Raw genomic sequence first — 24853 nt, 5'->3', positions numbered from 1 at the left:
GACGCAATAAAAAGGAGATAAAAAAATACAAAATGTAGAGTTAAAGTGATAGTGAGTCTTAAGAACTCATAATGACCAGAGCATCTACTTTGCGAATATCCTGCTCATTTAGCTAAAAGACTTAAGTACTTTTAAGTAGAAAAAGAAGAGCGTCTTGTTAAGTGGGACACTAAAACCTAAGAAAAATAGCCTCCTTAGGGAGGAGTCTATGTATTTTGGAAGCAGAAGAATGAGATGTAGAGTCTTGTACAAAATATAGTATAGGTGCATATTGACTTTAAAGTCGAAATGACTCCCCAAAACAATCTACAAATCTCTTAAAATACGCGTCGCTTTCTGTCGAAGTAACTCAAACTCCATGAGTAGCAAAGCTCTTCCCTTCGGCGCACTTTCCACCCCACAAAAATAATGATGGAATGTGCACGTTCTATAGCTTTACCCCGAATTTGCAATCAACTTAATATATTTTTTTTATTTATAGTTTTTGAAATTTTACAAGATGTAACATTCTTCTAGTTATCTATCCGTAGTGTACTAGCTACCACACATATTTTCACGATTTTCATCTATATTTTCACAAATTTGAACTAGATTAGAAGTGCATGTTTGAAATTGTTGAAGGCAATGATAAATAAAACAAAAAGAAACAAATAAACGCTTCACTTTTATTCAACTATAACAAAACAAATGTTTTGGCACTTAAAATTAACAGTTTCATTTTTTATTTAGTTATATATACAAGATAATACTGAATACATATTTTCATTTTTAAAATACCATTTAAAAAAACTGACAAATACATCACAATATATGCAGTCCAATTCTTAAAAACTCTAGCATGTATATATTAATAAATATAAATATATAAATTTGATCTGGCTCGAATAACTTAAAGCCCTTCAAATGAAATATGGGAATGTGTCAATTGCATCACGCAGAAAAATAAAACTAAATGCCATCTATTGAATATAATATGAGATACAAAAAACCACCTCCACTAAAATTATAAATTTATAAAGTGATTTGAAGAAAAAAACACAATTGTTTCAACCCATTTAATGATTTTAAACTTATTAATAACTCCAATAATAATATTTCTAATATTTATGGTAAAGATTATAGAATATGTGATGGATATTGAGTACATAGAAATTAAATCATCATAAATATGAGGACAGTCCAAATATGAAACAGAATTTTTGAATAAACGCGCGAACATTTTAGTATCGTTAAAGTGGCTGCACTGGATGATAGACTGGTCTATTACGAAACTTAGAGAACAGTCGGGACCGCGTAACCCCGCTTTTCAGTGTAATTATAGTCATGAGCGATAAGGATGTACTTTGTCTGTAGCGCAACGCACCATTATTCTTTTTTTTTGTAAAGTTAATGTGAAATCAACGCAGTTTTATTTAAAATTACATGATAAATTAGGGTATGAGGACTCAAGTGTATGAATAGTGTTCTACTTAGGGGGTGGTGTTGTGTACTGCGTTTTGGGACATGAAAGGAGTAATTACAAGTGATTTTTTCACTAAACAACGAACTGTGAACGCGCAGTATTATATTAACCTCATAAAAAACTCGAAGAAACCTGTCTACAATTCAAAATGAGTTTTTTTTTATAAATCACGAACTTATATAACTTTTTATAAACGAACCAAAAATTATATCCGAAGGCAGTTGATACCGGAGGAGAGGATGGTAGCCGATGTCGGGATCAAAAAGAGTGATTCGAAAAAATTCGTAAAATGATATTGAGCATTCCAGTATATCAGGTCCCCTAATGGTGGTTGCCGATAATCTACGACTCAAAATACTTCCGGATGGCAAGTAAGTTGAGAAAAATGTAGTTTTTCTCTTCTTAGACCATTTTATATGTTTTACTTGATAAATCGTTCTAATTTTAGATATTTTTTGATATATTTGATTGAAATAGATCGAAATTTCAATTTTGATCTGTTTTGTTTAAAACTAGTTTTCTATCAAATCAAAAAAAATATAATTTAGTTAAAGAAAAAGTGGACAAAGCACAATTTTTTCAAATAACTTTGAAAAATGATTGCAAAAAGACCAATCTGAATCCGACTTCTCAAATTCCTGAAATTTTGTCCGTAATTTTTTCGCCTACCTTCATTATGTATAATAAGAACAAAATCTGAAAGTAGTGTACGGAAATGGATAAAATCTTGATCCATGAAACGAACATACATTTAATAACGGACATTTTTCATATCGTATACATTATTTGATTAGAAAACTTAATCTTCAAATAACAGGTATATCCAATAGGATTGCTAAACTAACATCTAGTATATTGACTTAATATTGTCGGAAAATTAATAATTTTTAACAAAGAAAGTATTGCAAAAGTGAGTTAATCTAAAACAAAATACAGGATGTACAGTTCTTACTCCGTAGCTACTTTCTATTAAATATTTACACAAAAAAACTAGCACCATTTCACAAATAGATCAGAACACCCTGTATAAAATCAGTGAATAATTCAAATATTCAGCTGCAATTACGTCAGTAGATTGTGTTATGAAATTTTACCATTTTAAAAGGTATCGGTTCGGTTTAATTTGTTCTAAAATGTTTAGTCAACTATTCCACCGATACAGATGTGAATTATTGATGAATATCTCAATAATATCTACTATTGAGTATTTTTTCCTTGTTTTCTTAATACATTTAAGCTGGATTGGGGATTTGCTAAAGAATATGTTTCAGGTTCGAAGATTGGTGGGTATTCGAGGCCTGGATAATCGGCGTTAGGAGTCACGGCCACTTCGAACGGTTCATTTATCACTGGAGGAGAATTTTCTAAAGAGTATATACTTTGAGACATGGAAAATTGCTGAAAAAGAAAACCAATACAATACATACTTTATTTTTTATGATGTATCAATTTGTATTCTTTACCTTACTTGAAGATGATCCTGAAGGCCAACTAATATCAGATCCTGAGCTATTTTTCTTAAATATAGCCCTGTGTAATTTCGGGGAACCTAAAAATGTTTTTTCCTTTTTACTTTCCGATTTTGCTCCAAACATCTGTTTCAGTTTTCCGGTTTTTTGTGATTTTTCGTCGAGATTCAATTCAAAAGCGAATTTCGGTTTTGATTTAGGATCCTGACCAGAAGGTAGTGACATCGGTGTATATTGAATGGCCGATTTCAACTTAATCATAGTCGACGAAGAATCTTGTACCTTTTTAAATAAAATTAAATTAATTCCAATACCAAACTAATCATTTCAATATTCACCTTACTACCAAATTTGCTTTTTTTGTCAGTGGAAGTGAAACTGTGTTGTTTCTTAATTTTGCTAACCTTTTTTGGATTGTCATTATACATTGTGTCATCTAATGCTCTGTTTGTGGCAAATTGTACATCGTTCACAGTTTCTGGACAATATATCATTTCATAAGATCGTTCCTTGTGCTTCACGGACATTTCTTTATCATATATACATTGTGGCGGAGCATTATCATACCTAAAAAATACAATTCAAAAATTGTGAATATGACTAGGACTTCTATACTGATCAATGCGTATACCGTAATAGTGTGCAATAAACAGACTTAACATTGAAGATGGATTCTTGATATTATTGTATGTAATTTTGAATGGTTTTGCGGGTTGAGGACTCAAAATAAAACTTTTTTTGAAATGCCAACGTTTTGATCTTTTATTTGATCTTTATCTAGGCTAAAAATATATGGTACATTTGTTCACATATTGTGACACAGTAGTCACCTCTGATTTATTCATTCTAACATTCGAGTTTTTGAAGAAATTAATTTATTGAAGACCTCCCACTTCATTCGAGAAATTCCATAGAACCTCGGAATGTATTCGAAATCTTTCTCTTCCTATCTACACTTTAAATCAATGTAAATTTTAGTAAATTTGTGGTTATTCTTTATATTCGCTGGAAAGTTTTTCTTTGTTTTTTTTATTATTGTGCTCACAAAAAATTCCGGTTATCTTCACGGATTTCCTTTTGTTTTAAGCAAATTTTGTATGAAAACTTTAATATAAATTTGTATTTGCTTTTCATTTGGGGAACATAATGAATAGAATACAACAGATTTCTATTTGGTTATATTTTAGAAAAATATATATTTATACGTGATAAGCTCCTTTATATTCAAATCTGTTCTATCTACTCATTTCTTCTTCTTTCTATCTGTGTTCCTGTTTCCTTCCTCATTTCATGTTGTTCCCAGCTGTCAGGTTGCAGTTTCAACCACACCAGAAGTACTCAACCAGTACACCACAAACAAACAAATTTAACCAAAACTGGCAACTGGGAATTCGATTGAGGGCTACATTAGAAAAAAAAATAAAATAATAAAGAAAACGGGAACACATATGGAAATTACTGAAGAAGGAACGAGTAGAAAGAACAGATTCCTGTTGGTTATATTTTAAAACATATATATTCAGTTTTTTTTATATGATATAGCATAACCTCCTTCCTCATTTTATTTTTTCCCACAGTTCAACAGCTGCCAGGTTTTTTATATATGGTTGATTGTACTCATTACTCATTAATCTAGTGTTATATTTAGAAAAGTGTTAAAAGAAAAGATGGTCGGCCAAAGTTACTTTTTATAGACGTGAGATTCACGTGCTTACATTTTCATTCAAGCGGGGTCTTTTCTTTAAGCCTCATTTATAGCAATAATTTTCATCACAATATCTAAAATCATAATTCTACAATCCGAATAACAATTGTAGAGAAAAAAAATTACCTTGAATATTTCTCTTGAATTTTGTGCGTCCTTGGTAGAGACCTATTCAATTTTTGATCGCAGCCTTTACTAATTTTGGGATACGTTGATATTTTATTTTCAAAATCGTCATTTTTGTTTTGATTTTTTTTGAGAGATCCTAAACGTTTACCAAAGCACGAGCTACTGCTGTTATTTTTATCGCTAGAAGACGAAGTTTGGGTTTTTGAACTGCACGACGAATTATTATCTGATGTATCATCAATGGGTTGAGAACGAATAGGTATTTCTCCTGTTAGAAGTAAAAAAATTATTAGGAATTATTAATTTTGAAAAAATTAATTACCATAAACAATATCTGGTTTAATAAACTGCATATTTCTGTTAACTTCTTCAAAAATGTGATGTGGGTTCATTTTTCTTTCCTCGGTTTGTTTAATCATTAATTCCTCTAGTGTTACAAACCCTGCTAAACTTTCTTTGGCAGCTTTGAACTGGCTTTTATTAATATTCGAAGACACAAAGTCGGAAATGACGTTACCTAAGCTTGGATTACTAGCATGGATGTAATTAATAGGCTTCGGTCTGAAAATTAAACCATGATAATCCAAAAAAGTAACAACGTTTTTTAAAATTTACCTGCATTTTGGAATTCCCTGATTAAAATCAGGTCTAGTACTTTCCATCGTTAAATTAGGCACACTAGCATTTTGGGGATTTGTCAGATTTTGAGAACAGAATAACGGAACATGAGATGTGAAATTACCTGTAGTAACACTGGATTGACTATCAATTGTACGAATTTTTTTGTAGGATCTGAAATATATAAAGTTAAATATTTTATTGATATTTAAAAACGGATTATCATTTACCTAAAAGGATTAATGAATATAATAAAGTTCAGTGTAATATTGAGGCAAACGTTAAGGAAATTGTACCCATCGTTAAGCTTCTTATTATATAATGAATCATAACCAACTACCTGCTTCAATACATGTTTTATCAGTCGTGATTCGCATCAGCTTAATGTATCGAATATGCGGTTTATATTTAAATATAATATAATCTCTGTTATATTTGAACTATTTTAATGTATTTTATTATGACACTAAGCCGTAAAAAAATTATATACAACATTGATAACCCTTGCATGATTACGTTTAAAAATGTTTACATTTTAATTAGTTATACGCTCTTGGATTTATTTTCGCGCGTTTTCATTTTTTGCGGCAACTTGGATATTCATTTGTATGGAGTAAAAGATGATATTCTTCAATAAGAGTGAGGCATAATTTTTTGTGAAAGCTCCTAGGTGACTTGACTTATTTTGAAACTTATCATCATATTTCAACCAATTTATAGATAACCTCAATAAATTATATAGATGAACCTTCTTCAAGGATTTCAATTCAATTAATGATTTCTATAAATTTTAACAATCATTAAAAAGCTACAGATGTACAAATTAGTTACAGATTTTCATTTTTTTCAAGGGGACATATCAAACTTGTTAGAAACCCTAATATTGATACTGAACTTTATGGTGAATATAGAAAAAGCACATGTTAAAATAAAAATTAGGACATTATTAATAAAACAAGATAAGTATTGAACTTAAATTCTATATTTCTAATTATATTTACAATTATTTCATAGACCAAATCTACATTGTTAAATCAATAAATAGTACAAATAAATTAAAATCAGAAATAATAATATTTGAATACTTTAGATTTGATACCAACTAGAATAGTTATATTTTAACTCACCTAAACTGTGCTGTTGGAACAGGAACCGAGTCTTTTTTATGACTACTCGATTTATTAAAAAACCATTTCCTATCTAAACTCGTACTACCGCCCGGACTGGAATCTCCACTAGATTTTTTCGAAGTGAACTTTTTTAACGACCCAAATTTTTTCAACGAATCCGATTTTTCTACCGGTGGTTTCAATCTTTCGGTATCAGACTCATCGGTTTCGGAGTACAAACTTGAATCTTGATTCTTTTGTGTATCGTTTTGAAGTGTCGCCGATCTGATCAGATCTATCCAAGATTGTAAAGCGTCTGGGTCTTCGGCTGAGAAATAGAAGACGGTGCCTGTGTGGTATACTTTGAATGAATGTGATCTGGATTTGACCTGCAAACACATTATAATTATTCATTTGGACAAACACTAAAAAAAAGTTTTTATAGTTAGTAGTCTATAAATATTTTTTGTTTCTAACACATTTGTTTCTAACATTTAGAAGTATAAACATATCAAAAGGTCTTAGAAATAAGAAACGAGAAATTTAAATATTTTTTTATAAAGTATCTCAATTCCATGACTAATTTGATAAGGAACGTGTTTTTTGTAGAAATATCATAATTGTGGTCTTCATCAAAATTCATTTCTCAGCAATACATAATTTAGTATTTTTTATCTTGAAAAATTTTGCATAGAATTTGAGGAGAAAATTTTTGAATAATTTGGACCACTATCGAAGGAAATTAAACAAAAAAATCACAAAAATTATTTTGAAACAAAATCTACCATACAACATAAAGGACTATTTTAATACTGAGTGACATGGACAGTGAGTGAGTGACATAACAATATTTTCCAAATATTGTTATGTTTGTTCAACCATCACAAATATTTAAATTCTAAACCACTGAAATATTTTTATAACGTTGTTTTATACTTTATACTACTTATATTTCGTATAACAATTTGATGTAAAACTCACTTCACTGGCAACAGCAACTGTGAAACCAGATAGAAAAATTAAACATGCTGCTTTCGGATCTTCTTTTGTTTTGAAACCGTATAAACAATTACCCAATAGAACAAACCAGCGCTTTTCCCAATGAACTATCTGATTATGTTTTCCACGCAACCTTTGGAACAGGTAACCTTGGATATCAGCTGGACTAAGGTCATTAACAGTAACTTTTCTTCTCTCTAAAGCAATTATAAATGTTATATCGGTTATAACATTGAAATTATTTAATATAAATTTATGAGATGAAAAATACATACTTGCTGTGAGCAAACTCTTTTTCTTTCCAGACTTCTTTCCAGAAATCAATCCCTTAACAATACTATTAGTTGGAGAAACTTTAGTTTCACTTGAGCTCTTCTGAATCTCGTAACTTGGAGATGCTTTATAATTCGCAGTATCGCTTTCGTAATCTATTCTACCTTTAGAGCTAGAAACCAATTTTGGATCGCTATCGTACTCTAATTTTCCCTTAGCCAGCGGCGTAGACACCATTCTCGGCTCAAAATGCTTTGTTGTCAATTTTTCTTCCAACATATTTTTAACTTCCAAATGTGCATAACTTGCCGATGGTGGTTCGGGAAAATCAAACACTGGTTTGGATGGCACTGGTTCGTTTGTTGTTTTGCTTAAATTGAGTTGAGGTTTTGGCGAATCTGCTGGATAAGCTGGTTTCGGGAAGTCAACCATGTTCCTTGGAGGAGGTTTAGGAGGAACATCAGATATTTTCTCCTAAAAATAATGATTGTTTATTAACAAATACATTTATAATGACATTTTTTCTCAATTATAATATTCGTTTTTTAAATATTATTAAATTTATACGAGGTATAAATGAAAATATGAGATTTTTCTAAAAATTATTTTATTTGGTATTTCAATCAGATTATATAACTATTAAGTGTGAATTATATTTTTTTTAAATAAAGTAAAATCTTCTAAATATAATGTTCTCTCTGGAACGCTTTTTTCATAACGGGTTTAATATGCTCTATAATGTCAAAGAGCAGTTTCAAATTAACCGAGCACTAATCAAGTTCAAATAAAATGTGAAAATTGTATTTCAATTTTCATTAGAGAATTTAATTTTTCATTTTTTTTACACATAATATAACACGTATTTATTTAAGCAATATTTTATACGAGGGCGGTTCAAATATGATCGAAACAAGCACTCTAACATTTTTTTTTTCGAAAATATTTATAAAAATTTACAGTTTTTCTAAGTACCGTCTTTCATGACGGTACCCAAGACTTCTTTGAGCAACTCGGAAAACAACAATAATCTGTGTTGAATTTTTGAACTCCGGAGGCTTATTTTAGTGGTCCAAACATGTGGTAGCCGCAGGGTGATAAGTCCGGACTGTATGAAGGATTTTCTAATATCTCCCAACCCATTTCTGATATTTTGTCGAGTGTGAGACACGCGCTATAAGGGCGAGTGTTATACTGAAAAAGAATCTAGAGTGCTCTTCCGTTAGAAACGATAAGTGTGTGTGCGTTTACAAAACGGTAGAGTGGTATGCAGCATTTACGGAACGCGTGTGCGCTAGAAATCAACGTACAACATTCTCCGTTTGTCCCAGAATACAGTACACATACTCTTACTCGTGTACCTGGTTGTCTTTGATTTCACTTGCCCCCCTTTCTCCATCTTTCACCACTCTTCAGACACCTCGTCTTCAGGGAAAGTAATAGCGTACCAATGCGAAAATTCGTACACCAAGCGAGGACAAACTTCCAAGCGAATGAATTTTTGAATAGTTTTGGAATCCATCGAGTTGATATTTTGCGATATTGGTGTTCGTGGATAATAGACTCTACACTACCAATACTAATGCAGAGTTTAGCAGAAATTTTTCGAACATTTATCCTACGGTTCTCCAAAATGATTAGTTCTATGCACCGAATGTTGAATTGCGTGATGCTGGCTCATTCTTGGGGGTTTCACGGGCACCTTTGAACATTTTGGCCCGTTTTAAATACAGCAGATCCACTCGGGCACTCTATATCGAACTAATTTCCTAAACGCCGAAGAATTTCAGTGTTTTTAATGCCTTTCCGCATAAAAAATCAAATGAAAATAGGTTACGCAACGGCGATAAGCACTTGACGTACACTCATGTTTGTAGCAGACGCGTGGAACTTACGTTCCACCATGCATCACTGTTAGTAATGCACCCAGCTAACACGAGCGCGAGTCATCTACAGTGTTGGTATTTATATATATTTATATTTGAAGCGTCCTTGTACATGGAATAATTTAATAAGACTTTTATTTCTATCTTATCTTTCAACGTATTATAAAACACTATTTGATTAGTATTGAAAAGACGTACGATCAATTTATAAAAAGATAGTCAATATTAAAAACAACTTTTTGTTAAATTCATTTCAGTGTATTTTAAAAGTTTTAAAAAAGAATGGTAGATTTAGTCTTACTCACAATTCCATCGTCAATAATTTACACCAAAAAAATCACAAGGTAAATAACACGGGTCAAGAAAAAAATTTTTGATAAGAATTTAAAAATATTTGCTTTTTAAGAACTTACAGTGATTTGGCAATGTTTGTTTTTTGCGCCCAATTAATGTCGGTTTTCGGGCGTTATTAGTGTTGAAAGAGAAGCAAGGGGGCGTGTGAGCAGTGTTTCTTGCATCACTGGTTGTGTACGGCAGTTGGTGTTTGAATATTACAGAGAAATAACGTCTTTCATATCATTTTTCACTGTATCAATCTGTGCAAAGCGGCAAAGAAGTTGTAAACGAAATGCTGACTCGTTTTGTTATATTTGCGGCCAATTTATTGAAGTGAGAGAGAAAAAAGTATGATTTAAGTACAAATTCAAAGATTTGCAAGGCATATCAAGATTTAATCTACCAGTCAAACATGGGCTCCACATGTATCATGTAATTCTTGCAGATACAATCTTGACGGTAAGTTCATTTTCTCTTTATTCTACTAACTATCTTATAATAACATGAACTAGTCTTAGGTTACGTTACGTTTTATTGTTGGTTAGTACTCAGGTGAGAAAAAAACAATGAAGTTAGCAGTGCTGAGAATTTGGAGGGAACCCAGTGATCATTACATTGATTGTTAGTTTTGTATTGGGAATCCAATCAGAGGTAAAAATTCAAGGAATGCAACTTATCCTGACCTACAATCCACATCTGCTCCAATACCATATACAGAAGAAAATCCTGTACCTGCTACGCCATTGTTGGAAAAGCAAATATTCTCTCAAGGCAGCCTGCAAGCACGAAGTTCATCTGGATCCGTACATTCTGAATTCGTTTTTGAATCTGAGCCAAAATTACGACACCTCACCAACTCTCAAGATCTCAATGACTTAATAAGAAACTTAAATCTCCCAAAAAGTAAAGCCGAGTTAGTAGCATCGCGGTTAAAACAATGGAATTTAATTATATCTGATGTTCGAATATCCCGTCAAAGTAACCGTCATAAAGAATTTTCTTGTTTTTTCAATAAGGAAGATTAGTTCTGTTTTTGCCATGACGTGAAAGGTCTATTTGAAGAAATCAGTATCCCATGTCTTTTTATTGACAGTTCAACTTAAAGTCTGAAAGCTGTTCTACTACCCAATGGGAACAAATTTCCATAGATTCCATTAGCACATTCCGTACATCTCAAAGAAAATTACGACAGTGAATATATGGAATAGAAGTGAGAAGTTATTGGTGATTTCAAGACGATGTGTTTTCTGACAGGAATGCAAGGTGGTTATACTAAACCGCATGATGCCGCTCATTACCAACAAAAATATTGGCCAGCACGTACTGAGCACGAAGTAGAAAAATACAATGTTAAACGGGAAGCAAAGTCGATCTCAAAACTATATTAATGCCTCCATTGTATATTAATTTGGGTCTTATTAAACAATTTGTAAAGGCTCTAAGTCATGAGTCTAAAGCTTTCAAATAAATATTTTTTTCCAAAGATCTCAGAGGCGAAAATTACAGCTGGAACCTTTGTTGGCACTTAAATAAAAAAATTATGAAGCATAGATCAGTTTTAAGGCAATATTTTATGGTTTTCTTGGAAATCATAGAGCTGAAAAGTACCAAGAGCTAATCACTGACATGAGCTCATTTTCATCTTAATGGACACGTCAACAAGCAAAATTGCCACTTCTGGAGTGCAACTAATCCAACATACAAACCAAAATAACCTTACATTCGCCTAAAAGAGGTATAGTAATTTTTTGAAGATGAAAGGGAACGTACAGTTATAGGGCAGAACTGCAAAATTTCCTTCCAGCAAGACGGAGCAACTTCACACACGTCCAATAGATCTCTGTCACGAGTTCGTGAAAATTTTCTTTACAAATTAATTTCCAAGTCAGCTGAGACAAGTTGGCTTCCACTCAATTCCGATTTAACACCTATGGACTTTTCCTTGTGGGGTTATGTCGAATCAAAAGTTTATATATTCATCACGAAATGGCGGCCATCACGGAGAATACATACAGAATGTGTAACAAAAATTTTTTTCTCTAAAATTCTTACTTTTCGTCAAATTGTTTTTTTAAATGTGAATTTTCTTTTGTCACCTTGTATAAATCGAGTATAAACTTAATTTTTTTGTATATTTTATTTGTACTTCGTCAGATGTCTCTGTTCTGTAGTTACTTTTATATGGTAGTGGTTTTAAATTCTAAATGTACAATAATTCATAACAAGAGGGATGTTTGATGTAAATAAATTAATTTTGTCTGAATAAACACACCATTGGGTAAGTTCTAAAAGGTACCATTAAACTATTTTTAAAACTTTACTATATTTTTTATACGTTTAAGTTGGATATAAAATGAAATTGTAAACTTTTGTTTTTCTATGAATTTCTTTTGTTACAGATACCGGATGTAATGGATTATTCAGTTATAAATATGACGCCTCAATTAATCCCTAACCTATAATTAGTACCGTTCCTTTTGCTCGCAACCTCAGATTATTTGAATTCATTTAATTCTACGTTCTATTTAATTCGAACCATATGAATTGATTGCCGATACAGACCCACCCTTGTTTTACGGAAATAATTCAGTTCAGTTTATTTGATAGACGTTTGAAAAGTTTGAGGTTAGATTAACTTTTTTGTTAGTAGCTAGCAGTTATAACCGGGAGTTGAAGATTTGTGAGTAAATTTTATTTCATTTCTGTATTTACAATGTATCATTCCATTTCACCCACCAAGTGAGCTGAGATCAGCTCAATTTGAAATAAATCAGATCATTTGCAATCGGAAGGGTATGTTTATTAGGGTGGGTCAAAAAAAATCAACTGACACCTTAAAAAATTCGCACCAAATATGAGCTATTCATTTTAATTTGAAGATCCGCATTAGTTTTTTATTTTTTTCTCAATCGAATAGAAAAAAATTCATACCTCATCATTAACCTTTTTGTTGCTAGTATTTAACAATAATTTCTGAAATCCATTAGTGTGTTTATGGAACTATTTTATTCAGTTGCAACAGTCAAATGTTGAAAATCTTGAGTTAGACTTTAGGGTTGCTCCTTCCCATTACAGTTTTTCATTTTTTTCTCAGACGAATAGAAAAAAATTAATACCTCATCATTATCCTTTTCACTGCTAGTATTACTTTATCAATAATTTCTGAAATCCATTAGATTGTGTTTATGGGACTATTTTATTCAGTGGCAATAGTCAAATATTGAAAATCTACTATAGGTATGGTCTGCAAGCACAGAATATTCGTCTAGACCTAGGAAAAGCCGGGAAAGCCGCAGTAGCCCGACTATAGAAGGGCGTCGCCATGAAAAGGTTAATGGATTGTACAGAAAAATGTTTTCGAAGTATTTTGTAGAAAATTTGATGATTGCAAATGTAGCCCCTAAATAAAAAAGAAGCCTCTTACACTCAACAAAAGTTGGTTTCATTGTGCCTTTTTTGTCCCTTTCAATTCAACGTACATGACACTACCGTCGTAAATCTACCACGATTCCATCCATTCAGAGGAAATTTTTTCCTATATCAGGGCCAAATAAAAAATATTCCTCACCCCATATGAATAATGTCTTCAAGTTATTCACAAACAATGAAACGAACCTTTCTCACCGAAAACAGTAACATTTGAGAGATTTTTTTCTATACCAGCGTTTCTAGTGGTTAAATCAAACTCCGTTAACCTAATTACAGTATATTACAGTTTAAAAGAAAATATAATTATATACTAACCTCTTTTAGCATATCCCCATTTAGGTGATTAGGTAATTCAACAACTGGGATTCCTAACTGATATAAAGAATCCTCTAAAGGTGGAACTCTAACATCCTTTAAAACTTCCCTTTTTGTCTCTCTAAACTCTTTAACTTCCCTATTTTCTTTTATTTCTCTAACGATATCTGTTGTAATTTCTTTAGGTAATAATATTGGTGTGTGTTCAAATTTTTCTGGTTCTTCTGATAGATCATAAGCTGGAGTGCTGTGGCTTTTATCTAATTTTCCTCTCAATTTCGTAGTGGCGCTTCTGGGAGGTACTGCTGGTTTTACTTTAGGCTCAGGCTTTGGGGGTACATCTGGAGATTTTTTTATTTGAGTTCTCGGAAGAATTATAGGTTTTTTTGGTGTATCTAATTTCTGTTCGTCGAATTTTTTTATTATATTATGCACATTTATTTCGGAAAGTATGGGATCTTTTATTAGAGCTAAGCTAGATGATTTATTGTCATTTTTTTCTATGTTGACTTGATTTTCGTGTTCTTCCACCTTTGTAGACGTTTCATCTTTTTCTGGTATGATATTCAATACTACATCTTCTTTGGGCATGTCTTCTATCTTTTTATCTTTTCTAGAACCTTTTGGTTTTTCGTCTAAGATAGCTTTGTTTTTAATAGAATCTATTATCTCATCTACTATTTCTTTTTTCCAATAATCTATAGTCATGCTTGTTCGATCGGTCAATTCTCTTCCTGACAAATGAAATTTAAAAGGTTTTACTTTTACATCTAGAATTAAAAAAACAGTATAATTTAACTAAAGTTTGCACTAATGGTATCTTCGACACTGCCAAGGAAGCTACCCCAAATACATAGTACCAACACCAGTTACAACGATTAGTAGCATCAGCATCCCGACACCACGTTTTGTAAGTTGTAAGATATTCCTAAAATAATTGGGAAAATATGAAAAGAGTACTATGAAAAGAAATTATGGGAAGATAGAAAAAACATAACAGAATAAAATAGAATAGCAGCCGAGCTATTACTTTACAGAGGAGAATAAATGAAAAAACAAATTCATCAACTTATTGAGACAATCTGGAAACAAAACAAGATCCCAGAGGAGTGGAATACTGGTGTAATTATACCAATACACAAAAAATGCGATAAAGAGGATTGTAAAAACTATAGAGCCATAACACTTTTTAACATTATGTATAAAATACTCGCCAACAAAATCATACTGAGAAACTACCGAAAAGGGTTCAGATCAGGACGATCCACAATCAACGCAATCCATCAGATAATACATAAAAACAAGGGAATATAATAGAGAGCTACGCATAATTTTTATAGATTTTAAAAATGCATTTGACTTAATAAATGGACAAAAAGAACTAAAGGTACCCAGATATTAATAAAAGTTATATTACAAAACACGAAAGCCAAAGTAAGATATCTGGAAACACTAACAGAAAAAATAAAAATAAACAAATTGACTCGATTTCTCTAATTCTGTTTAAATTTGATTTTAGAGAACATAATGAGAAAAGCAAAATTAAATAATAAAAATATTATAAAAAACCAAAAACAAGCAGTAGCAAATGCAGACGATGTAACAATATTGGCTACTACAAGAGAAGAACTAATAAAGGCAATCAACCTATTGGAAACGGAAGCAGGAAAAGTCGGTCTAGAAATAAAACAAGAAAAAAGCAAATACATGAAGATAGCAAAACAAGATGAAAGGGTAATGGATGACCTAAGGACACAAACACTGTATCCTCGTTCAATTATCTAAGAGTAGCAATAGGACACACGTCTAAAGAAAGAATAAGAGAACACAAAAAGTTACTCAAAAGCAAGAATATTAGTAAAATGAACAAAATAAAAATATATAACACATTAATAAGATCAGTAATTGCGTACGCCATGGAAACAACGGTCATAAATAAAAAAGAAGAAAAATACCTGAAGATAATCGAGAAAAAATATTAAAAACTATACTCGAACCACATATTACAGGAGATGGAGAGAGAAGATCAAAGAAAAATAAAGAAATAAAAGAAGAAGAAAAATACACTCCAGGGCTTGGTGTTCTATCTGGGACATTCCCCATACCAACTAATAAAACCTCCTCTATTTCTGGCCTCTCATTCCACCAAGGGATGGTCATTACTTTGCGGATATAGCTACACAGTTCTACCGACATTTGCTTCTTCTGTCTCGATTTTGTTCCATCCTTCTTTTATTCTCTTCAGAACGTAGTTTCCTCAACACCTCAACAGTAAACTTTTTCGTTACTGTCCAGACAGTCTGCCTGGATAGTACCTCTAACATATTTTCAGGCGTTACTACTATTCTTATTTCAGCTCTATAGGTGTGACGAAGCACAGGTTGAGCACTCCAGGAAATCCTCATGTTTAAAGATATTCTATGAAGAATTCTTGTCCAGAGAGAATCTGGGTCGCAGTGTATATGACCTTTTGAACTGTATGTCCATACATACAGACGGAATTTCATAAACTAAGTATGGAAATTAAAAACTTTGATAATAGATTCAATTGTTATAGAAGATTACGACTAAGGCCGAATACACACGGATCAACTGAAGAAAAAACTCGTTTATAACGCAAAACCAGTTTGCAATGAGTAACAATCTTTGTATTTGAATGGGGAACTACAGACGGGGCAACCAGTCGGCAACGTGTTGGCAACCGGTTTAAAGAAACTCGACCTGTTGATTCGCTGGCAACTTGAATCACTCAACTCTCAGAGGTTTCAATAAACGAAAGTTATTGTGTTTTCAATCTGATCACGATTGTAAAATTATTGTCTTATTGTTAATAATGTGCGAGAAATATTCCAAAGAAGCACCAAAAGGGGATATAGAGTAGATCCTTGTTAAAATGAGGAAATTAATATGTTCTTCTAATCTATTATTTGTTATTTACTTGAAAAAAATCCGAAAGGCTCAAAATTGTTGAAAACTTTAATTACCACAATGAACTATTTATATATTTTTGAGTCAGTTAGATTTGGGTCACAACTGAGTCTACTATGTGTGCAGACACTTGTCAGCAATCAGTTGGTGACTTCAGTTTCTTTTCAGTTGCTCCATATATATTGGACCTGACTCTCAAAGTGAAGCTTGTTGAAATTTTGTATTTGTGGTAGAAAAGTTTCTAGGAAACTAATGAGCACTAATTTATAGATTAATTCTACGACGGTTTTGTTAAAATTTGAAAAAAAAACACTGTGATTGGCAAAAAGTCTTCAATTAGTTTAAATCGATCATTCATCCACCCTATTACCAGTATTTAGCCTCAAGTACCTATTTCGTGTTTGTTAACCTGAAAAAAATTGCTTGATAGAAAGAGATTTGTCTCCATTAATTAAAACATCTCACAAATACCTGTGTTGATCACCTCAACAAAAATTTAAGAAACGTTTAAACTAGATGGAAGAAAATAAAATGATTTTTGTTGTTCCGACTTATTCATTTGTTATAAACAATCACCAAACGAAAATGATTAACAAAACCAACTCTTACCTTCATCTATAAATGAAATACTTTCATTATTAAGGCTGGCTAAGCTGGCTACACTGATACTCTTTTCGGAATCTAAATTAGAAGGTTCTAATAGTTTTTGTTCTTTGAATTTCTTCTCGCTATCTTCCTCCAAGTGTTTATCTTCAGTTTTCTTTTCTTCCTGAAAATTGACTTTCTTTTTGTGCGATTTTTCTTTAGAATTCTTCCTATGAACTGCGTTGTTTGTATGACCAAGACCTATAACGGTCGTCGGTCTAGGTGTCAAATCTAAACCTACGTTGCATGAAGCGCTTTTGTCTCTTAAAAATTTTGTGTCTTCATCAAATTTTGTACTGTCAATGTGATAGGAGCTCGAATGGGCGTTGTTATTGCGCGATTTTATAAAATCCCAATACTGAAACGAAAATCATTTCCAACAATGAATAGTTCATAAAATAATATTTTTTCAACTTCTTATGTTTTTTTTACAGAAAATTAGTTTTCAATGGTTAAAAGTTGACGACAGTAATTTTAAACATAAATAAGGAAATTATGTACCTGAGTTTTTTTTGAAGCGATAAAGTATATTTATTGATGAAATAGAAAGAATCAAAACATTCTTGTTCCCCTTCAATAACACAACAATTTTTAGTTGGTTAATCCTTAGTTACATATGGTATATTAATCTCAACAAGTTGACTAATAGGTGAAGTTGTTTATATTTCATTAAAATAAACGTTCCTATTTTTATAAACACTATATTCTCAATGTAAACAAATTTATAATTGGAACTGTATATTTCTTTAAGAAAGTTTTAGACTAAAGTTTTTTTGGTAATTGTATCGTTTAACCCTCACAGCTCCGATGACCTTAAAAATTTAGTATGTTGTACAGTTTTTTAGGTTTGAAAACTGAACTTTTGATATCTTGCAAATTATTGATTTTTTAATTGAACATAAAATCATCAGAAATGAGATAATTTGTATAAAGTGTGGTTAGGTTAGATTTGCATCAAATAGGAGATGTCGTCCTTGTTTCTTATATATCGTTCAGCAATAATAAAATCAAGTACCTATTAATCATAAATGAGAAAATAACTAAAACAGGCTTCTTCCGCATAAGTATAGATCTTATGAAAGGAGATAATAATCCTATGAATTACTGGAACAAGAATATTTTCTAAATATTGAATAATTGTCTTTTTTTCTATTGAACTTGTTTGGCCTTATAAAGAATCTATCTGTTACAAGCTTAAAACTTTTTGGGCAACTATCAGAGTGAATGAAACAAGTTATAAAACTATTATGCAAATTATAAACAACAAATGTTTAGAATGGGTACTTTTATGAAGTTAATTTTAGTGCCAAATGAATGAATTGTAAAATTACAAATAATTTAGCTACAATTTTTCGCTAATTTTTATTTTTTTTATTGTTAATTAGGATGATGCGTTTTAATATTTTTTAAATTCTTAACTATGGTTGTAGGTGTATGAACCAAACAAAAATGCAACTTTTTTTTATATTAGTTCATTAGTGTATTTATTATCAGTGTCAAGGCTACCTGCCAATAGCAATGATTCTAAAATTAGATGATTAAGTGAACAAACTTTTCAGTATGAGTCATCTTTACAAGATAAAAAATATTTATTAAAAACAATGGAATAAATATGATGTATAATCAAAAATCTGGAAGTAATCAAATAAAAAAAAATTATGAAAACATTAATAAAAGTGTACCCTTTTTGGAAGCTCTGTATCGAACTATCTTGAGATCATATCGGTATTCTACATAAAGTTATCATATTTAGAGCAAATATTCTTAAAGTAGTCAATATGGACCCATTGGGTTAAAAAAATGTTTCCCAGTAGTCTTCATAAACGAAGTTTTATTTGGAGGAGTCGATGATCCTAAATTAATTAAAATTCATGAAGCTGCATACATTTGGTGGATACAAATGAAGACAACAATGATGCAGTTTAAATTTTTAGATTGATTAATAGACTTTAGGATAAATGTTGTTACATCACATTTTCAAATACAATAAAATGTCTATTAAAAAGAATGGAATAAATATGATATATCATCAAAAACATGCAAGTAATAAAGTAAAAGAAAAAGTTATAAGAGCATCAATAAAAATCTACCCTTTTTGGAAACTGTATCGAACTGTCTTGGAGTCATACTAGTATGTTACATAAAATTTTTATATTTAGATCAAATATTCCATAAGTGGTCAATATCGGGTTGAAAAAAATGTCTTCTTGAAGTCTATATAAACAAAAACTTATTTGGGGAAGTCGATGAACTTAATTTAATTAAAGATTCATCAAGTTACATGCATGTGGTAAGTACAAATGGAATATATGGTGCTAATGTCGACCATAATATTGCAGTTAATATTTTATTAGGTTTTGGGATAAATAATTTCAATTCCTACCCTATCTTATATAAATACAGACTAATTTTTGAGAGTAAATGTTGTTACATCACATTTTCAATTATAAAAAAATACATATAAACATTTCTGTTTAAATAAACCGACAATAAAATTTTCAAATTGTTAAAAATTTGTAATAACCCTCAACTATTTTCCAAAACTACCCTGTATTCATGCGCAATTTCATATAAACTCCACAACAAAGTTGTTTGGCAAATATTTTGTAAATTAAAATTCTAAATTTACCCTTTTTACTGATTTGAATTATCTTACCCATATTATTCAATTTTGAAAATAATTTACCTTCATTTTTGAACATATCTATATACACAAATTGGAATCACTTTGTATATAGAACTTTATATTTATTAAATGTGAAAAAAATTATTGATTGACATACCTTTAAATCCCATAAATTAAACTACTGATTAATCACTCCCGCTTATTTCACAATACAAATAATCAGTTACTTTGAAGGAAGTGTTAAATCAAACTAGACTAGCTGTACAACTGAATGTGTTAGTATTTGTAGAAAAAAGATAAACAAATATTCTTTATCTATACAGGATGTGAAGGAGTCTGAATCCATAGAAAAAAAATGCGATAAAAACGAAATTCTTAAAACAATGACTAATTTTTATTTCTGCATTGTTTAAATCCAATTGGTATATTAATAAATGTCAAAAAGAAGTCAGTAATGAATGATTTAAAATGTAAAATGAAAAACAAAATAAAATTACATTCTAACATTCATTAGATTAACTTGAGGGAGAAAATTCCTATTCGTTCAAAAGTTACAAGTGATTTAGTAAGTTCCCTTTGGTAAAGTATCTAAACAGTTAGAATACAACAATCACAACGGTGTTTCAAAGTTGAAATAGAATAATACACCTTTCCGAGAAAATACTTTTAAGACAGTCAAAAATTTGAAATCAAAACATTAGAAACTGTGATATAAAAAGTACTAACCTGTTCAATGGACGGATAAGCCCTTTTGTTGGTTGGTGTACCTCCAGATATGGTGTTACGCCTTTGTAATATCGGTCGAGGTTTAAGGGGATACATTCGACAACTTGAATCCAAAGGACTGTCTGGTGGTTCACTATCACTACTGCTTAATTCTGTTTCAGCGTCTGCCACTTCGGCTTCATCTTCACTCCTTGAACAAACTTTACAATGTAAAGTTTCTAATTATTGACCTCTGTGGAAACTTACTTTGAAATAGTTATAGGTGGTAAATTAATAATTGGAAGTAGCCTGGGAGATGGTATGTTATCATTCCATCTCGAAGACCAATTTTGACCACTTCTTTTTCTGCTTGGCAAACGATATGGTTTCATATATATCTGACCGTAAACTTTGGTATGTCTCGGTCGTTTTTTCAATGTTAATACTATTTCCGGTGGCGATTCTTGTAAAAGCATCATTACTTTTTTTCTTTGCCATCCCACAACTGTTTGATAGTTTACCTTAAAAAAAATAAATTATAAATGGAAATGAATAAATTAGAAACACATTTTATGTATAAAAATAAATGTAATACCCTCAACTTACTTGAACAATTTCATCTCCTTCTTCTATTTTAGAGCTTGTGTGAGCAGGAGAACCATGTTTAATTTCAGCTATTTGATGTACAGCATGATAACTGGGCAATATAAAGAAACCAAGTTCTTGCTCTTTCTTTTTTAATGTAGCTAAGTCTAAAGAAGCAGGTTGTAATATCATAGGATCCATTATCTCCTGAAATGTATGAAGGAATTGTTTTGGGCATTTAGAATAATTATCATAACAAAAAACTTGAAAATTAATTATGTATGTCTCTAGATTAAATTAAGTGTCATGAAACATTCGAAATCCAATATTTTTTTTGCAATTTTTTGTTAAAAATTTTCAAAATAATGCTCCTATTGCATTAAATATGACAGAAGCAATAATTACATTGCAAAAAATAACTTTTGCAATAAATTCTCTAAATTTTGGAATAGCAGAAGGTAATGGCAGTATTCCAGCAGAAATAGAGGTATGTACCTACATATCTTTTAATAAAAATTTCTCATCCACACCTCAATAAAATATGGAATTATAAGAGAATCCTAGAAAACTGGATCAAAAACTATCAAAAAAGGGAACTTATTTAATTTTGAAACCGGCAACTCACCACATTACTGAACTTGATAAGTAAAATTTCTTCTACATTTCTTCTGGAAAGAATATGAGAGCCACTAAACTTCAAACTACACACAACCCAAGCTGGATTTAGAAATGGTAACTCTTACATTGACCCTATGTATCAGAATAATACTGGAGGCAACAAATGAGCAAAATGATATCTGGTTAATTTTATATATACCAAACAAGCATTTGACTCAATAAATGGAACAGTAATGTGAACAAAAATGTATGGACTATAAAATAAGTACACCAGAATAATATAATAATTGCACAGCCAGGATACTTATCCTAGCAAATAAAAATTTAAAAGGGATATGTGCTTTTGCAATCTCTATTCATCATTGTAGAAGATTAGATGGGAAAAATTGAGGAAAAAAAAATCAGGAATCAACTGGAACCTACTTTAAAAACTTCGACCTTGTATTTTCTGATTGAATATGTCTATTAACAACAAGTTGAAATCACATGCAAAAGAAAACTAACAAGTTATATAATAACTCAACACCACTCGGTCTAAATATGATTAGCAAAAAAATATAAACAATTTATTTAAAGGAAAGAAACAAGTGGAGCCATATTGTTATTTAGGTAGGGTAGAAGGCAGGCATAACACTTTTAAGTTACTGTATAAAATATGATCTTCATCAATTATCTCAAGAAAAATAAAACTAAACTGTTTCATAGTTTAGTACAAAGATGTTCCACAAAATTCAATAGGTAATCAACAAATTCTACATGTTGCAATGCAAAACTTTTTGGCCAAACAAGATAAGTAACAATGGAACATAACTGATGAAGAGATAATATAGGTAGTAATTATGAAGTGAAAATGAGAATTAAAGTATAACCAAACGCATTTAGTTATAATATAACAGACAAAGAGAAAAGAAGTAGAGCTGTATGAACATGGAGAAGAGCTATAGAGATAAAAATGCAATAGATAAACTTTACATAGAAAGAGGCGCTACAAGAATAGCTAATAATAAAATAAATAAATAATAGGAAAAAGAGTCCTTGTCAAAAACATTGGAAGAGACCTACAAAACAATGATTGAAGAGAGCAAACATAGTTTTAACACAACTACTGAAACACTGATCGGTGCCCCTTGATCCACTGGCCCAGACAAGCATTAAATTATAACACAACAAGCAAAAGAAACAGAGTAGGGCCTGTATAAACATGGAAAAGAACTATAGAGATAAAATTGTAATAGATGAACTTAACATGGAAATAGGTTACAGGAACAGCCAAAAACAAAAGGTAACGAAGAGCATTCAACAACAAAATTGGATGAAACCTACAAAAAATGGATGGGGATATCAACCATAGTTTTAACACAACTGCTGAAACACTGATAGGTGCCCCTTAATCCCCTGACCCAGATAAGCATTAAATTATAATACAACATGACAAAAGGAAAAGGGGTGGACCTGTATAAACATTGAGAAAAGCTAGAAATAAAACTGCAATAGATCTAACATAGAAAGAGGCTACAGAAACATCCAAAAACAAAAGGTAATGAAGAGCCCTCAACAACAAAATTGGTTGAAACCCCTAAAACAATATATGAGGATATCAACCATAGTTTTAACACAGCTGCAAAAAGGAAAAGAGGAGGACCTGTATAAACATGGAGAAGAGCTGTAGTGATAAAACTGCAATAGATAAATCTAATAGCAGAGTAGAGAAACATCTAAAATTAGAAGGAAATGAACAGCCCCCATTAAAAAAAGTGGAAGTAATCAACAAAAGGATGCATGAGGATTGTGACTTCATCATTTTACCATACATGCTAAAAAGGGTTTTTTAGTCTACAGGGAGCTAAATGATAATGATGGTAATTATTTTTATAGTATATAGCACAGTTTTTAAGATTTCCAAGACAAAACAAACAAAGGCAATCCAGTTGTGTAATTTTTTTTACTTTACACACTTCAGAAATTTATGCAAGTCATTTTATTAACAGAAAAATGTTGGATAAAGCGAACAATGATGAATTATTCTCCATTTTACAATATTTCAGGAAAATGTGAATAGGTAAAGATACTTCCATATTTTGAAATTAAGTACATTTCAATTTATGCAATAATTTACTTACCTGGATAATATGATCAGAAATTTTTGCAAGTTTTTCACAAATTTTCCTAATAGTACATACTGGTTTCTCAGAAAATATTCCTCTATGAGCACTAGTTGCCATTTCAAAACCTAATTGCAAGAGGCTTGTCTTATTATCAATATAATCTTTATCACCAACAAATGGAGACCTACAACAGAAAAGTCAAGAAAACTTAATGACAGTATTTGTTTATCACTTACCTATCTAGCCAATAGGCCAAAGGTTTAATTGTAGTAATTATATTGTGAACATCTGCCATTACTTGAGTATGTAATACAGCACAATCGTCATCTATTAATAAAAGTTCTTTATATAAAGAATTTGCTGCACAAGACAGTTTTAAAGCTAAAGTTTGTAAATTTTCTTTATCCAATTCAAAATGCTAAAATTTCATATATTAGTATTATATATATCGAGAATTTGAGACCACTTACGAAATTTCTTAGTTGTTCTACGGCCTCTAAAATAATTTCTTGATGTCCCAACATTTTTACTCCTAAGTGTTCCAAGTCATCAGATCGTAAATTCAATAGCTGATGACCGGTTACCCCATTGTTTAGAAAAGAGGAGTTGTATTGCAAAATAACGTTATCCAATCCTAAAAATAATCAAATTCGTTAATTATATTGTTTAATCAGTTCATCACAATGCATATCAACAAAATCTGATCCTTGTTTTATTTTACCTTTTAACCAGTCTGTAACCTGGTCCACCGACCAGTCTTTAACGTTAACGTAAGCCATTGTTTGTAATTAATAGTTATAAACTCAAATTTGTTTTGAATATTTTTGAAATTTTACATTTTCTCAAAAAAACAATTGTTATTAATCATCACTTGACAAATATGACTTTTGACAAGATTGGACAAGTTCAAATAA

General features: G+C 31.0%; 1 protein-coding gene and 1 long non-coding RNA gene across 3 annotated transcripts; one reads left to right on the top strand and one right to left on the bottom strand.

Annotated features, from left to right (window-relative positions):
- Positions 1 to 645: 645 nt before the first annotated feature.
- On the bottom strand, positions 646 to 24853 carry LOC130901417 (uncharacterized). Of its 2 annotated transcripts, none has more exons than XM_057812812.1 (18): positions 24661 to 24853; positions 24410 to 24573; positions 24176 to 24357; positions 23955 to 24123; positions 21238 to 21423; positions 20899 to 21152; positions 20653 to 20842; positions 17265 to 17658; positions 13728 to 14461; positions 7767 to 8238; positions 7474 to 7688; positions 6511 to 6881; positions 5381 to 5557; positions 5088 to 5326; positions 4763 to 5033; positions 3270 to 3498; positions 2926 to 3213; positions 646 to 2860 (listed from the first exon to the last, which is right to left on the bottom strand). In XM_057812812.1, exons 1-18 carry the CDS (start codon positions 24716 to 24718, stop codon positions 2660 to 2662), a joined length of 4794 nt encoding a protein of 1597 aa, XP_057668795.1. In that variant the 5' UTR covers positions 24719 to 24853; the 3' UTR covers positions 646 to 2659. The 2 variants fall into 2 exon arrangements, with proteins under 2 accessions (XP_057668795.1, XP_057668794.1); XM_057812811.1 differs by having other exon boundaries at positions 13728 to 14497; positions 24661 to 24841.
- LOC130901418 (uncharacterized) lies at positions 9824 to 13418 on the top strand. The gene is made up of 2 exons (XR_009060280.1): positions 9824 to 10442; positions 12383 to 13418. It is a non-coding gene; the product is annotated as an uncharacterized LOC130901418 (long non-coding RNA).

This window comes from Diorhabda carinulata, chromosome X (assembly GCF_026250575.1).
Source record: "Diorhabda carinulata isolate Delta chromosome X, icDioCari1.1, whole genome shotgun sequence".
Taxonomy (NCBI): Eukaryota; Metazoa; Arthropoda; class Insecta; order Coleoptera; family Chrysomelidae; genus Diorhabda; species Diorhabda carinulata.
This window is presented reverse-complemented; position numbering and strand designations above follow the sequence as displayed.

What these genes read in the sequence shown, in the direction of transcription:
- LOC130901417 (XM_057812811.1), bottom strand. Translation starts at nt 24,718, where the DNA reads ATGGCTTACGTTAACGTTAAAGACTGGTCGGTGGACCAGGTTACAGAC. An exon ending in TATTTCATTTATAGATGAAG is followed by an intron (nt 14,498 to 17,264) that starts GTAAGAGTTGGT and finishes TTTTAATTCTAG; the next exon opens with ATGTAAAAGTAAAACCTTTT. An exon ending in ATTCAAGAGAAATATTCAAG is followed by an intron (nt 3,499 to 4,762) that starts GTAATTTTTTTT and finishes TGTATTTTTTAG; the next exon opens with GTATGATAATGCTCCGCCAC.